The 15803-nt window shown below is 45.7% G+C and overlaps 1 protein-coding gene across 1 annotated transcript; it reads left to right on the forward strand.

Annotated features, from left to right (window-relative positions):
* The first annotated feature begins 292 nt into the window (after positions 1-292).
* Positions 293-9326, forward strand: LOC146302305 (neuronal acetylcholine receptor subunit beta-2-like). The gene is made up of 6 exons (XM_084699027.1): positions 293-344; positions 5720-5865; positions 6078-6122; positions 6377-6486; positions 7752-8760; positions 9171-9326. Exons 1-6 carry the CDS (start codon positions 293-295, stop codon positions 9324-9326), a joined length of 1518 nt encoding a protein of 505 aa, XP_084555153.1.
* The last annotated feature ends 6477 nt before the right edge of the window (positions 9327-15803 follow it).

Genomic DNA, 15803 nt, shown 5'->3' on the forward strand with positions numbered 1-15803 from the left:
GGTAAGACACGCAGCCCCACTCCTACGCGCTGTCAAAGAGAGACCTTCGCATGCTGGGACAGCGAACAACAGTCTCCAGACCGGAGCTGAACACTCCCGTCTTTATGAAATGAACAGACACTGACGGATTTTACAGATTGGAGATGACACCTCTATAAACTATCGTCTCCACACTCACTATTATGTGGCGTCTTGATTGAATTTTTTTTCACACCAAGGAAAAAAGCGAAAAAAGACGCAACTCCTTCATCGCCAAGTTTCGGCGCTTCGGTCACACTGGAGGGAGGCAACGATGGCAGCCTCGGTGACAGTGACACTCGCTCTCCTGGTTCTCACCGTGGCAAGTAAGTAATCCCTTTAATTTGGACGCCCGTAAGGGAATATGACCGTCTTGGCACTTTGGTGTATTTGTCGACTATGCATATCGGCTCTCCATTTTCCAATGTAGCCTGTCAACCATAGGCTACTACATCCACTGTTCGATAGGTTATTCAGCTTAAAAGTTAAAATGAGATAGATAAGCTAACATTGGAGGCACAGGCAACAGTTAATCCTCTGAATTGTGATTGATTGGGATGTCTAGGATTTAATTGTTGTTCTCTTCAGATTATAAATTCCAACGGGACAGCAATTCGCAGGCAAAAAGTAGTGGACGTTTTTCGTGCGTCAGATTGTGTTTAGCACGTGATTTATAATACGCTTGGATTAACTGACGTGCTCTCTTTTACACCACAAACAACACGCTTACTACAGAAGGTGGAAATACGTGAAATTATGAAATACTCTTTTTGTAGGCTCTAAAGATTTCAATTTGGATTTAAATATGGGTCACATTTTGATGTTATCCTACTGACATCTCTCATCACCAGATCAGGGGTTGATGAAATTGTCCAGATATTTGAACAGATACATTTATCACATTAAGAATCATTTTAAAGTAAAATATATATTATAAGATTTTATGAAATTGGCCCACTTTGAGTCTAATGAGGGTATGGTCTACTAAAAGCGCCTATCAGGGTTTCAAGTCCCATTCAGTCCTGGTAAAAAACCATGGACAGCTAATTAAAAATGTCTTGCCATTCAGAGAGATTCAAGCTCCCATCTATGGACTGTCATGTAAAGTCATGGACAGCCTAAACAGACTGACCAGCAGAAGACCCTTAAGTGTGAGTTGGAGATCTGCTAGACTGTGGAGGTCATCTGACCAGACTGCTGATATAGTGTCAATAAGAAATCCCAGTGGTGCTGTCCATGGTGCTGAACCCTAGTCTCACCGCTCCAGCTATGCTGCAGGTCCCTCAAGTATTACTGGGGTTAATGCAACTTCTAAAGTTGAGAAGAAATGAGAAGAAACATCAGAGGACAGTGAGATTAGTTCATATGACTTCCTGTTTGTGGGTGATATGTTCCATTCCTTTAGACTATACTCCTTAGACATTAGGTTTTTATTTCTACAACCTCACTGCCTAACAATTCTATATTTTGTTGTAATAGACAAACAGCGATTGTCCTGGGTCAGGGTTAGTACTAAACATTGATAGTTTAAGTATATTACAGTGTGTCTCACCATTTTCTCTCTGTAGCCCTGTACCAAGAGAGGCAGTGCACCTGCTGTGGAGCGGTCAATGTTTAGGGTCGGGGGAGGGATGGCTGAGGGTCACCCGGGGACACTGGCTTGTCATTGCGTGACTAAGTCAATGTCACCTTCAGAACTCATACTGTGGGATGAGGGACCCCATTCTACAAGGGATAAATCTGGCAACCATTAAATCTGGCAACCCACTGCACAGGAGTTTCATGTCGCCTGTCTCATACTCTTTCCCCCTGTCCAATGGTCTCTCTTTACTCCTCCCTCCCTTCTATTTTGTCATGTTTTCCCTCCATTTAAACATTCTGTTCTTTCTTGGGTTGTGCCCCTCTCACTGGCTGCAACTCTTTTCTCACACACACTCTTCACTCGTAGCCACTTTTCTCTCTCACTCACTAACTCACTCACTCACTCACTCACTCACTCACTCACTCACTCACTCACTTACACACACCCCCTCTCTCTCTCTCTCTCTCTCTCTCTCTCTCTCTCTCTCTCTCTCTCTCTCTTTCTTTGTCTCCCACCACATTTTCCTTTGTCGTTCTCTCCCTACCCCCTCTTTTCCCCTTTCTCTTTATCTCTCTTCCCACCTTCCCACCAAACCCTGTCTCTTTTTCCATTTCTCTCTCTCATTCCCTCTTCCCCTCTCTATTTCCCTCCCCAGCCCCCATTTCTTTTTCTATTTCTCTTTCTCTTTCCCTCGATGGCAGCTGCATTTTCTAGTATGCATTGTAAGGCATATTACTGTAACGTTAACCCTGATTCGATTTCTTGCTTGCTGACTCACAGAAAAATGAGGAATCACATGACCATAGACACATACAAACACATCAGTTTGCAGGCATGGGAATCACCTCAACGTCATTGGCCTGCCCATATTCCTCTCTGTATTAGGTCAATGGCGCACAATCAAGAGCTATTCTTAGGTTGTTGTTTTCACACAAGGAACGATTTTCCTTCTACAAAACCACACAAGGCTTGCACTCTCACTCATGCAGACCCTAACACCAGAGAATCATTGAAGAACTTTAACCCAAAACAACACTTGCTGTTTAAATGTACAAAACAGAGGAAAGGTAGAAAGAAGGAACAGAAAGAGAATGAATACAGCAACAGATTACAACAGGAGTGAGAGGTGTGTGGTTTCTCTGTCTCACACCAGATGATGTGAGAATGAAGAGAAGAACAGCCCTGTCCCCCTCCACCCTTCCTTTTAGTCTCTTGTGGGGTTGAGAACTGGAGGAGGAAAAGATGAGAGTAATAGGGAGAGGTGGATAAGTGGTGGATGGAGTTATAGGTAGAAAAGGAAAGGAGAACATGTGATGAGAGGAACCAGGAAGTTGGGCTAGATAAGGGGGGGACTAGAGAGAGTGATGGTGGGGGGATCAATGAAAATGATCTTAAGCCTGTCTTAGCTGAATAGCTAGATAACCAGGGTTGCACTTTTGATTACAATTCCATTGGGTCAATCAAGGGCTACTTTTAAACTGTTGAATGCTGGGAAATGTAGGCAGGGATGACCTGTTCGAATTGCAGTCTAATTAATAATTAACACAGGAGGTCTGCTCCCCTCTAAATATGAGGTGCGTAGATTCTTTGTGCTGTTACCAACCAAACATCTTTCGAAAGCATAACATAATTCAACAGACGCACAGTATAATTCAAGTGTATATGTTGTTGAAGAAAAACTGTTTAGATCTTGGTTGTTTGAAAGCGTTGTTGAAAAACCTTTGATTGTGCTCGAGGTTTTTGCCTGTGAGATGATAGCATTTTTATTTTAACCGCAATTAATTATTGAAGCTGGAATGCAGTGAGGTGGACAGGCCGAATGGAGGAGTGTGTGTGTGAGTGTGTTGGTGCTAAGGTGTGTGTGTTCTGGTCCTGAGGTAGGTATGTCTGTGTGTGTGTGTTTGTATGTGTGTGTGTGTCTGTGTGCATGCACATGTGTTTGATACAATGATAATGGTCTGAAGAAGACTATAGGTCCTTCAAAAATTTAAATTTAGGTTATTAATGTTTATTCATCAACACATCCTTTACTCCTTCATGCATTATGTTTCTGATAGCATGATGTTTGACTGTTTCATAGTAAAGTTACACTTTTATTGGCATATTTGACCTATCATTGCCTTGCTGTACCTGTGTCTGTCAACCAGTGTTCAGTTGTTCAGCCAGCACCATAGGTAGACAGTAGAACCAACAGGGTCAGAGACCCAGATAACTTAACCTCACTCAAGTCAAATCTGTCAATCATGTGTCACCTTAGCCCAGATGCAGTGGACAGTGCCTGTAAGACATTGATGAGTGAATAACATTCCGTGTGTGTCAGTGTTCATGGAACTATGTTTGACTGTGTTCCCTTCAGTCTGATAGAGTCATTGAGGTAGTGTCTGTGTTTTGATACGAGTGAGGGTGTGTGTCTTGATGACTTCAAAGGTCTCTTCTCTCTCTGCCACAGGAAGTGTTTCCATAGCAGCCCTGGGTGAGCCACCTGAGTCATATGTCAGCTATAGCCTTGATGAACTCCATCACCCAGAAGCCCCTGTGTGACACATTCCCTTTTGCTCACTAATGCATCAGTGTGTCCGTGGGTGGTAAAGAGAGAAAGAGAAGTTTGGAGGCATCTTGTCTGACCTCCCCAGACCCCTCCACTCCTCTGGGACGTGCTCTTTCTTTCTTTCTTTCTTTCTTTCTTTCTCTCTCTCTCTCTCTCTCTCTCTCTCTCTCTCTCTCTCTCTCTCTCTCTCTCTCTCTCTCTGTCTCTCCCCTCTCTCTCCCTCTCTTTAACCCTGAGTGACAGGTCTCAGTGTATCATACTTCACTCAGGACACCAGCCCTCTGGGTGTGTTAGCATCATGTCGCTGTGGCTCACTCCCTATGCGCGCAAACAGTGCCATAACCTATTCTTTATGTTGCGCAGTGAAACACTGACCTCCTGGGCTGTCTGTGTCAGAAGCACTGCCTTGTGTCATGACATCATCTGCATTTGATCCAGAAAAAGCACGGCTGAATAGATTATATCTGTCTGTAACCCTCTCCCTTACCTAATCATCTAATCTCTTACCATTTCTCTCTCTCTCTCTCTCTCTCTCTCTCTCTCTCTCTCTCTCTCTCTCTCTCTCTCTCTCTCTCTCTCTCTCTCTCTCTCTCTCTCTCTCTCTCTCTCTCTCTCTCTCTCTCTCTCTCTCTCTCTCTCTCTCTCTCTCTCTCTCTTTTCCCTCTTTTGCATACACAAGTTGCAGAGACTCATATACACATAAGATGGGGTTCTTCTTATATGTGTCAGAGTTGAGGATGTTGTAATGGAGTCAGGGCCATATTGGACTAGCAATAGAAAGCCCCAACATCTGTTTTGTGTGTGTGTTTATGTGTGTGTGTGTGTGTAGAAGGGGTGTAAGTTTATGTAAATGATTGCGTGGGCATGTGTATCCGACTGTCACCAAAGTAATCCTTCTTGCACATTTTAAATACACACACACACAAAAGCAAGTCAAGAAGACACACACGTACACACACCACTGACTCACTCTTCTCTGTGGTATATTGCCTCGTCATTATCTCTGCAACAGATGATGAGCGCATCCAACAGCCCCTCAGTCCAGAGGAAGCGAGCGCTGCTCGGCACGAGATCTCCACATCGCTTCGCTTAACACTGGCCTGTGTGGCGGACGTTTTCACACTCATTACGGGTTCATGCGATTATGTTCATCAAGATGCAGTTAGAGCAGAGCTCCATCAGAGAACGTGCCGACTCAGCCTGGCTGTGTGATGGGTGTGTGACTAGCGGCTGCCTGCTACACAGCTGTGTGTGTGTGTGTGTGTGTGTATGTGTGTGTTTGTGTGTGGGACCCATGAAAATACACCAAGAGGGATAGACAGATGCATACAGTACTAAATGGATTCTGAACAAAACCATGAATATGTATCAGATGCATGATAGGTGTTTTGCATGAATATACGTTTCACTGTGAGAATACTTAATGAAATATTTGTAGCATTCCAAGAAGGTACTAGAATAGGGTTAGGCTTATACTGTATTAAAGGTTTGTGCTCATTTGAAAACTCTTCCGTTAATGCTTGTAGTTTGACCATAGTCTTGTGTGTTTGTGTGTCTGTGTGTGCGTGCAGCTACCCTGGGTGCTGAGGTGGAGGAGAGACTAGTAAACCACTTGTTGTCTCCGGAGCGGTATAATAAGTTGATCAGACCAGCGGTCAACAAAAGCCAGCAGGTCACCATCTACATCCAGGTGTCCCTCGCACAGCTTATCAGTGTGGTAAGTACACACACGCACACACACACACACATACGCACACACATACACACACATTCACCCATACACACATATACCGAAGAACTTGATTGCCATTTTTTGCCAAAGATGATCTTACTTCCATTAACACACACTTTCCCTCTCTCTCAAGCCCCCCTCACCCCCCCCCCCCCCCACCCCACCAACACATCTAATTTCCTTGTTGTCTTTTGCAGAATGAGAGGGAACAGATCATGACAACCAACTGCTGGCTCACTCAGGTCAGGAACCGGGCTTGCCTGTATATTTGTGTGTGTGTGTGTGCATGTGTGTGTGAGGCCATTATTGTCAGTTTGAATTTCTCATCAGCAGGGTTTTGCAATACAATTCTGTCATTCTCTTCACCACCTTCCGAAGCACCTTGGACTTTGCAGACCTTTGCAAAGGTCTTATGCACATGTATGTTTTGCTACATAGACTAATGTGGATAACCTTTTTTAGTTTAAATGTGTGTTTGTGTGCATGATCTTCCTAGGGGTGGCATGACTACAGGTTAATGTGGGACCCTGAGGAGTATGAAGGCATTAAAAAGATTCGCCTCCCTTCCCAACACATCTGGCTTCCAGACATTGTCCTCTACAACAAGTGAGTCAGCAGAGTGTGTGTGTGTCTCTGCTTGTCTTGGGTGTACAACCCTGAACAACATATTCCTTTATTTCCAACATCGTTTTATGAGATTTTATGAGTAGAAATCTCTGCTTCATAAACCACATGCGTGTTTCTTGCATATTCACAATATACGTGGGTAAGTTACTCTATCAATGTGTGTGTTCCCACTCACCGTGCTGACTTTGCTTCTGCACTTCCTCCCAATTTAAACCAAGGTCAGAAAGTTATGTACAGACGTGATTACTCGACATAACCCGTCTGCCATCGTGGTGACTGAGATGAGGGCTTAGCGAGCAGGGTTAGATGAGCCCTGTCAATCTGGAGAGGAGGAGGTGGGGAGTGAGAGAGATTATGAAAACAGCCATGCCAGCCTTGCCCCTGGGGCATGTCGAGGTGCTCGTCCTCCTGCCTCAGGGTGTGTGTGTGTGTGTGTGTGTGTGTGGTAAAGGGGGCAGGGGGTGGTGGGTGGCGGGGCTCTGTGGCATGTCTCACCAGGACCCTCCGGGACATGGATAAGCATGCGAGAGCGGAGCACAGTTTCTCTGTCATGTTTTAGCGTAATGTTCATGAGATTAGACTGGATTTGATTTGCATGTGGCTTGTCACAAACGTAAACTGGTTTCATTTTTCATGGCTAGGTTTGGTTGATATAATAGTTATTGGGTTTGGTTGATGACATTAAGTGGAATTTGAACTCCACAAAAATGTGTTTTCCTGAAGCACTTAATTGTTTTGTGTGATTCAGTTTCAGCAACTACGGTTCTAGAGGTTCACTGCTGTTTTGGGTGTAAACCTTTTATCTGATCAACTGGGGCATGAACACACAGGAGCCTGGTTGATGTTTAGGGTGTACAGTACATGTTGATGTCTGCAGGTGCTTTGTGACTGGTGTGTGGGCTCTTCATATTTAACCAGATGTATATTTCGGGGCAACGGCGCGAGGAGAATGAGTGTGACGGGTGCATTCGGGTGCTGACCCGCTCCATTATGGATAAGTCTTGGATGTCTAATGCATGGTGTCATGGGGACATTAGGAATCTCTGCAGCTTCAGCGACAGATACTGTGTTGTGTGGTTGTGGTTCTTTCTCTCTCTCTCTCTCTCTCTCTCTCTCTCCCCCCCCCTCTCTCTCTCTCTACTTTTTTCTCTCGTTGTCTTCCCACATTCCTTTTCTTTCAACTGTCCTTCTAATCTCTGTTCCCCCCCCCTCTCCTCCCCCCCCCCCCCCTCCTCCCCCCACAGTGCAGACGGGACCTACGAGGTGTCCTTCTACTCCAACGCCGTGATCTCCAACAACGGCGAAGTGGCCTGGCTCCCGCCCGCCATCTACAAGTCGGCGTGCAAGATCGAGGTGCGCGACTTCCCCTTCGACCAGCAGAACTGCACGCTCAAGTTCCGCTCCTGGACGTACGACCGCACGGAGATCGACCTCATCCTGCTCAGCGACTTCGCCAGCCGCGACGACTTCAAGCCCAGCGGCGAGTGGGACATTGTGGCGCTGCCTGGCCGCAAGAACGAGGACCCGTTGGATGCCACCTACCTGGACATCACCTACGACTTCATCATCAAGAGGAAGCCGCTGTTCTACACCATCAACCTGATCATCCCCTGCGTCCTCATCACCTCCCTGGCCATCCTGGTGTTTTACCTGCCCTCCGACTGCGGGGAGAAGATGACCCTGTGCATCTCTGTCCTGCTGGCCCTCACCGTGTTCCTGCTCCTGATCTCCAAGATCGTCCCGCCCACCTCGCTGGCGGTGCCGCTGATTGGCAAGTACCTGATGTTCGCCATGGTGCTGGTGACCTTCTCCATCGTGACCAGCGTGTGCGTGCTGAACGTGCACCACCGCTCGCCCAGCACGCACACCATGCCCCCCTGGGTCAAACGCATCTTCCTGTACCGCCTGCCCTCCTTCCTGTTTATGCGGCGCCCGGGGAGCTCGAACATCCGGGAGCGTTTCCGCCGGAAACACCATCAGCGCTCGTACTACTCCGACCTCAAGCTGAGGGACGGGGCAGTGGCGGTGGCGGGGGCGGCGGCAGCGGCGGCGGCGGTGGCAGAGTCATCGCCCTCGTCCTTCTTTGCGAACGAGGAGTCGGCGCGACGCTACGGCTGGAGAATCAACGACATGGCGGACAACACGGACTTCAGGAAGAGGATGACGGTCAAGTGTCACGCCGGTGTGGACGAGGCGGTGGACGGCGTACGCTACGTCGCTGAGAAGATGAAGAGTGAGGATGACGATGAAGGGGTGAGCGGTACACGTGGTGACGTGTTTGAGAAATGTCTGTCTATGTGTTTGCAGTGTGTGCGCAGTGTGTTCCAGTGTTATATAAAAAGTCACAACAGACAATGTTGTTTCTAATTGTGGGCCTATTGCATCACAGGGTATTTGGCATGTCCTAACTGCAGGCCCTCCACACCATCTGTGGCAAAAACGAATTGCAGCTACAGTCTGTACAGATGCACTGTGACTGCTTTCCCAATGCGTTGTGCACAATCATTATTATAACAGTGCACATTTTTTTTAAGGCATTTTAACCATCATATTCTGTGTGTTTTGTAACTTTGCTTGTTTCTTACGCTCTTTCTTTTAATTGTTCATATAGAAATACTTCAATGACCTCCTCTTTTCCTCTCCACTCCTCTCCTCTCCCCCAGATCATTGAAGACTGGAAGTACGTAGCCATGGTGATTGACAGGCTGTTCCTGTGGATCTTCGTGTTGGTGTGTGTGACTGGCACCTTAGGCCTCTTTATGCAGCCTCTCTTCCAGAGCTACAACACCCCCACAGTGGACGAGCTCGAACAGAACTGAACCCTAACCCTCCCCCCATTCCTCCTCAACACTCCTGACCCCCCCAACACTGAACAAACTGCTCCTTCCCGGCAGATAAAGAACTGTGTTAAGGTTTCCATGCACCCGCGCGCACACACACACCAACACCTGCTTTCTAACTCTTCTAGTGATGCCCTTGGCCTCCACCCATACTACTGCATATAGAGGAAAGAGAGGCCTCCATCCTCATCCTCCCCCTTTCCTCGGTCACTCTCGATAAACCTGACCAGGAACCACTCAGGACTGGACTCTCTTCTCTGTTCAGATGCGTTTCAGTCTCTCTCTCTCTCTCTCTCTTTCTCTCTCTCTCTTTCTCTCTCCCCACACAATCTTACAATCTCTTCTGGTTCAGCCTGTCTTTTTGACTGTGAGAAGCCTATGAGAACTGGGATGTGACATTGTACTCTGGCCTCATGTGCAGATACAGGACAGATATAGAGAGCTGGAAATCCTTTCTGAACCACTCCGGAATCATTAGCTGAGTCCAAAGATCCGCACATGCAAACACACACTTAAACGCACACGGACACAACATGTACACACAAATACACACACACTCATGGACAAATAATCGCACACATGCAAAAAGGCAGCGATCCCTGATGATGAGGGCGACAGCGTAGCCTCCTCTGTGTCTCTCTGCCAACGACGTCACGACCGTGTAACGCTAGCCTTCCGCAGGATGGGGCAGACAGGGATGTGATTGGACGGGAGCGCCGGAAGGAACTTGGTTTTGCTGTGGAGGCATTTTTCCCCTCACGCCACAGCGCCTGGACAGGGCCCGCCACTGGCCACTCCCCGCTGACAGACTTTGAAAGCTATAACAACGAATCACTTCCGTCTGCCAAGTTGTGTCTATGTTCCGCGTATAATGGCAATTTTTGGGGGAGTGGGGAAGCAGGGGGGTATAATAGTTTTGGAAATTCTGTAGTTTTTAACAACAATGACCAGTGAGGCTGTTGTCACACACTTTGCTTCTCTTAAAGATACAGTATGCTGGTTTATCCAAGAAGTGTTCCTGTACATAATGCAGTGAAACCAGCAGCAGTACAGTACATACAGTATTGTATACACATATCAGCTAGCATACCTGCAGCATATAACCAGGTCTGTCTTCACACTCACAGTCTTACCATACTGTATGAATATCACTTTTTGTTTTCTGGAAAGGTTATGGATTTCCAGACCAGATTTACAAAGCATTTACACCAAGGCTTGCATCTTCTTTATTTAAATAAAGTTGAATTTAAACATTTTAAGACATTTTAGTTTTTTTCGACACATTCATGTCCTATCCATTTAATTTAATAGGAAAATAAGATGCAAGCTTTGCTTTTGGCATGAATTCTTGGTCTGTTCTGTCCTTCTGTGTCAATAATATCTGCTATTTTAACTTCTCATCACTGTCAAAATTCACTCTGTTATTGTTAACAATGCCAAGGGAAAAGCTTGTGATACAAATGTAAGTGTATTTTTTTCCTGTCTTTTGCTATCTCAGTGGAAGGCCAGGGCTTTTGTGTCTTTCTATTGGCTACCCATGTCAGGTGACCTATTTCAGTTTTCTAAGTGGACAGGTATACTGGGACAAGCAAAACAAAAAACTAAACAATAAAAACTAAATAAGTAATTTATGCTAATGCCATGCAAAAGGGATCAATAAAAATGAAAATGCAAACCCAGACTTGATGAAGTTTTGTTTGGTTTATCCCCATCCTCCCTTTCTCTATACAGACACGATAAGTGTTTTAACGTGTACTTCATTTGATTGCCTTCCGTGGGCCGCAAGCTACCAACTTTAAAAAACCTGTGACATGGGGCCTGATCCATAAAGCAAGTTTACCAAATAAGACAGGCTTGTGTCTGGGAAAGTAACTGACAAAAGCCTGGCTTATTCAGTAAACTCTCTTTATGAAACAGGCCTCTGGTCTTCATTAAAACCGGCGAAGGAACACGAGCAATATGGCAATTTTTCTGAAACACAGATGACACACAGAGTTGAGCATATTTTCACAACAGTTGGTTCTGGAGGTTTCTGTAATGCGTGTGGCTGTAGGCTCTGTTTGTCTCTTATAAATAGTGTGGGACTAAATGTCAGTTGTCTGAGTAAGGCTTCAGTAGAAGTCTCAGTAACACCTCACTTCCTGTTGACCTGGGGTGGCAGAGGGGTAGACGGCGGTCCTCTTAGTTATGCACACACAAAAAATACACGTGCGCATGTACAGTGCATTGATATCCTGCACCTGCAAATACACACACATCTGCATACTGGCACATAAACAGCCACACAAAGGTAATCTCAGCCCAAAAGGTTGTATTCCTCCTGAGGGCTGATAAAAAGCTCATATACTTCACATTATACAGTTAGCATAACAAATATAGTACCATGCATGTACCATTGATGTAACACTGAATGTGGATGTTGTGACCTCCTTGTGGACTGGACATTATGGGGCCATGGAATCAGATCACACACATGAATAAAGATGGTGACATGAACATTGATTTGAGCAGGCTCAGGCAGATAAACAGTCTGTTTCATGGCCCCCAATATGCATATTGTTATGCCTCATAAATTATGTCTGACTTTTGCATCAATTTCCATTATGGGAGTGGATTTGTGTGTGCATGTACAGTTGTGTGCAGTGAGGGAGCATGACAAAGTCAATATATCAATCACATATTTCAGTTTTTTAAATATCACATGAAGGCTTATTCTAATATTCAATAAGCTATACCATTATAAGTTTTCTTCAACATTATGTAACCTTTTTTAAGCGCATTCTTTGTGTCTATTTGTTACTATTTATCTTCACTGTCATGTAGCATTCCTCTTTGATATTAAAATATATAAAACTATGTAGCATGTGGTATCAAAATTAGATTTAGCTCTTTAACCAACAGTTAATGGCCGGGTTTCCCAGATTCGTTAAGAAGCTCTTAACGCTAAGAGCTTCTTAGGAGCGTTCTAAGTGCGTTCTAGAGTGTTCTTAGAACGCTCTTAAGAAGCTCTGAGCGTTAAGAGCTTCTTAACAAATCTGGGAAACCCGGCCAATAGTAGTCCATTTTTTCCCACCGAGGATGGTCTTCAGACGCACATATACGTGGTGATCAGGAAGCGTGACAATAGAGATGGAGTTCCTGCATTGATAGAAACAAGCGATGGAGAGAGAGAAAAAGAAATAGAGAGAAAGAGAGAGAAATGATGATATATTAAAGAGTCATAAAACAAAGACTCAGATCAATATGCATCTCCTGTTTATAGAAACGTACACACCTTCAATTCGTTCTAATATACAGTACATCATATATTCTACCATATTCAGTGCTTTTCAATTTATTACCCACAGAATGTGGGTAAAAGATACGTCCCAGTTTGAGGCATCATGGCCGCCCCAGTGACACGGAAGCGTCTCCCAGTTGCACGCTCTCTCCTCAACAGGACATGCTGCAGGATTTATAACCCCCATTCCTGCTCTCCAGTCGATATTTATGAAGTACATTACTGCATGACTGCATGTGTAGCTGCTGAGCGACTGGGGCCAGAGGGCATTGATCTCTCCTTTTCTTCTATCCTCCTCCTCATCACTTTGTTGCTCTCTTCCTCTCTGTCTCTCTCTCTTCCTCTCTGTCTCTCTCTTTTTATATAGCTCTCTCTCTGCTGACTTTTGTCATACTCTTGGACCCAGGCAGAGAGATGGAGAGAGTGACAGACACCTGGCATTAAAATGCTACCGACTTTTCACTGCCTTGTGGGGTTGTTGTGGGGCAGTGATAAACATTTAAGGGCTCCCACCTTCACGACAGGTCACATTTCAGCTATTGCCAACTAGTGGTCACATCCATTGTAGCAAGTTCCCCCTGCAGAAGTGGGAGAGACCAAGATGAGGTTGACTACTTCTGAAAGGGAGGAAGAAAGAAAGGGAGGAGGGTGATAATTGTGAAGGGAGGAGGGTTGAGCAAGAGAAACGCTATGTACGTCACAGCAGGAAAGAAAGAATAATAAAAAGAGAGAGAAGATGGCTGTTTAATTAGCAACGATGGCTTTAATCAGATAACAGTTACTTCAGCAGCGGGGGAGTTTAATTGGTTGCCATGGGCGACAGGCCTCAGCATGACCAAGCATAGCAGCTTCATAAACAGAGCGAAGCTAGTTTAGCTAAGCTCGCTGATGTAAACACACTGTGGACTCTGGGTGTGGAAGACAGAGGGGTGGGGGGGTTCTGGGCTTGGGGTAGCGGAGTGCTGGGAGGGAATTGGCTGGGGGTTTTGGTGGGATGGGATGAATTGAGGCAAGCGTTGCAGGGTGAGGTTGGAGGGGAGGCTGGAGGGGAGGAGGGAGGGATGGAGTGGGGAGGAGAAGGAGGAAGAGAGGGTGAGAGGGGTCAAGCACACTTGCCGCTGTCATAGCTCCACATTCCCTCTGAGTCAGCAGATTTTAGACACGCTCAAATGAGTGGTGAGTCTTCATGACTGAAAGAACCAGAGAGCGAGAAGGAAAGAGAGGGGAAATGAACTGAATACTTATTTAACAGATTAAATGTAAATCGCACTTGGGAAACAAGAGTCATACTTTAAGGATAAGGTCAATGCATGATCATACTGTCTGTGTCCAGGGCACTTTGGGGCAGAAGAATGCACTAGAGTGTTTCATGGACAGCCCTGTGCTTCCTCCTGTAAAAGGAGAAATCAGCCTAAAAATCTGCAACTATCGATAGTCAGTTCATATGCACACACACATAAGCACACGCAAACAAATTTGTACATGAACATCCTCTCTCTCTCTCTCTCTCTCTCTCTCTCTCTCTCTCAGCACTGACTCTCTCACACACACATGCACACACACACTCATAACACCATAACATCATTCAACAGCCTCCAAACTAGCCTATACAGCACGCTCTTGTCTGTGTGGCTACATTTGTGTCTTGATCATGGTAAACCAAACATTCTGTGTGTGTGAGGCAAGATCATTCAGTGAGTTTATGTTTCTGCAGAGACAAAGGGGAAGAGTGCCCCTCCTCATCCTCCTCCTATCTATCACCTTTTAATTACCCCATCCCTTCCCAATTTTCACTCTCTCCTTTTTTTAAATGTTATTAAGAAAAGGATGGGGATATCTCAATGATTAACAAAACAGAGAGAGAGAGAAATAGAGAGAGGAATGAAAATGAGGTAAAGAGAGCATAAGTCAGGAAGTCAAAGCCAATTGGTTGGTGTGTGCTTCTGAGAGAAAGAGGGCGTGCGAGAGAGTGAGATTGGGAGAAAGATTGTGTTTGTAGGGTTGACATGTATGAGTGAAGACGTTCGTGTTCAAAACTGGGTAATGTAGATGTGCTTGCCCTTTTCCCTCCACGTCTCCGCCTGCCCTCGGGGGTCCTCGCCGTTCCGTCGGAGCTGTCCGAGCGGATGCTTGCTGTTTTCAACAACCGTGCAGACTGGGAATGGCTGGATACAAAGGAGAAGAGCAAAAGAGAGTGTGTGTATGTGCTGGTTTGAGAGTGGAAAAGAGAGAGAGAGAGAGAGGACTGCGTTTTCCACGTCCGCCGTAGCGTGGCGAAGCTGGCATGTCACATCCAGACCGCCAGACCCCTGGCACCAGCAGAGCCACTGTGACACACCAGGACCTACACAGACCTGGCTCTCCTACTTCTCTCTCTCACTCTCTCTCCCCCTCCCCTCTCTCCTTCGTCTCTTTATTTCCATCTCACAAAGCGGTCATCAGTCATCCCTCGTTCTGTCTCTCATCGGGTTGCTCGGAGCATCGAGCTGTTGTCTAACTGATGTGTAAGATGTGTAAGAGTAAATACAAGCTGTTCTCCTGTCTCAGAAAGACCAAGTCCACAGATTATGGCACGCGAGCATGCTACACACACAGACACACACACACACACATATAGATAGACACACATGCACACAAATCAAAAACACACGCAATCTGTTCATCTCGCTGCCACTGACAGTGAATCAGTGATGCGTTAATGACTGCTGATGCATGAGCCTCTTTCTAGGGTTGATCAAGGAACATTAGTCCAAACTCTGTTTACTCACCAGGAAACAGAGAGCAGGGGACTCCAACATAGAACTTTTGGCTCCTCAATTCTGAAGAATTTTGGCTCCTCAATTCTGAAGAAACAGCTAATACATATTTCATGTTACTTAACAGGGTAGTGGACTTGTCTGTCCAAAACCTCTCTTATAGGCAGACAACCCTGAAATGGATTACTGTAAATGTGTTTGGTTAGAAAGAGTGGATAGTTTACTGTAATGTCTGCTGGACAGACTGTACTGTGCTGTATCCTCTAAGCTCAAAAGACAGTGAAGGAAGAACAAACGAAAAGAGGGTGAACAATGGAGAAGCGTGTGAGGAAGTGAGAGGCTGAGAGGAGAGACGTGTTTTGTATGGGACTGGAAAGAGGGGCAAGTGAGCATGAAAGAAGGTAGAGAAAGATAGAGAAA

The sequence above is a fragment of the Hypomesus nipponensis genome, chromosome 1 (genome assembly GCF_054491055.1).
Source record: "Hypomesus nipponensis isolate SF chromosome 1, ASM5449105v1, whole genome shotgun sequence".
NCBI lineage: Eukaryota > Metazoa > Chordata > Actinopteri > Osmeriformes > Osmeridae > Hypomesus > Hypomesus nipponensis.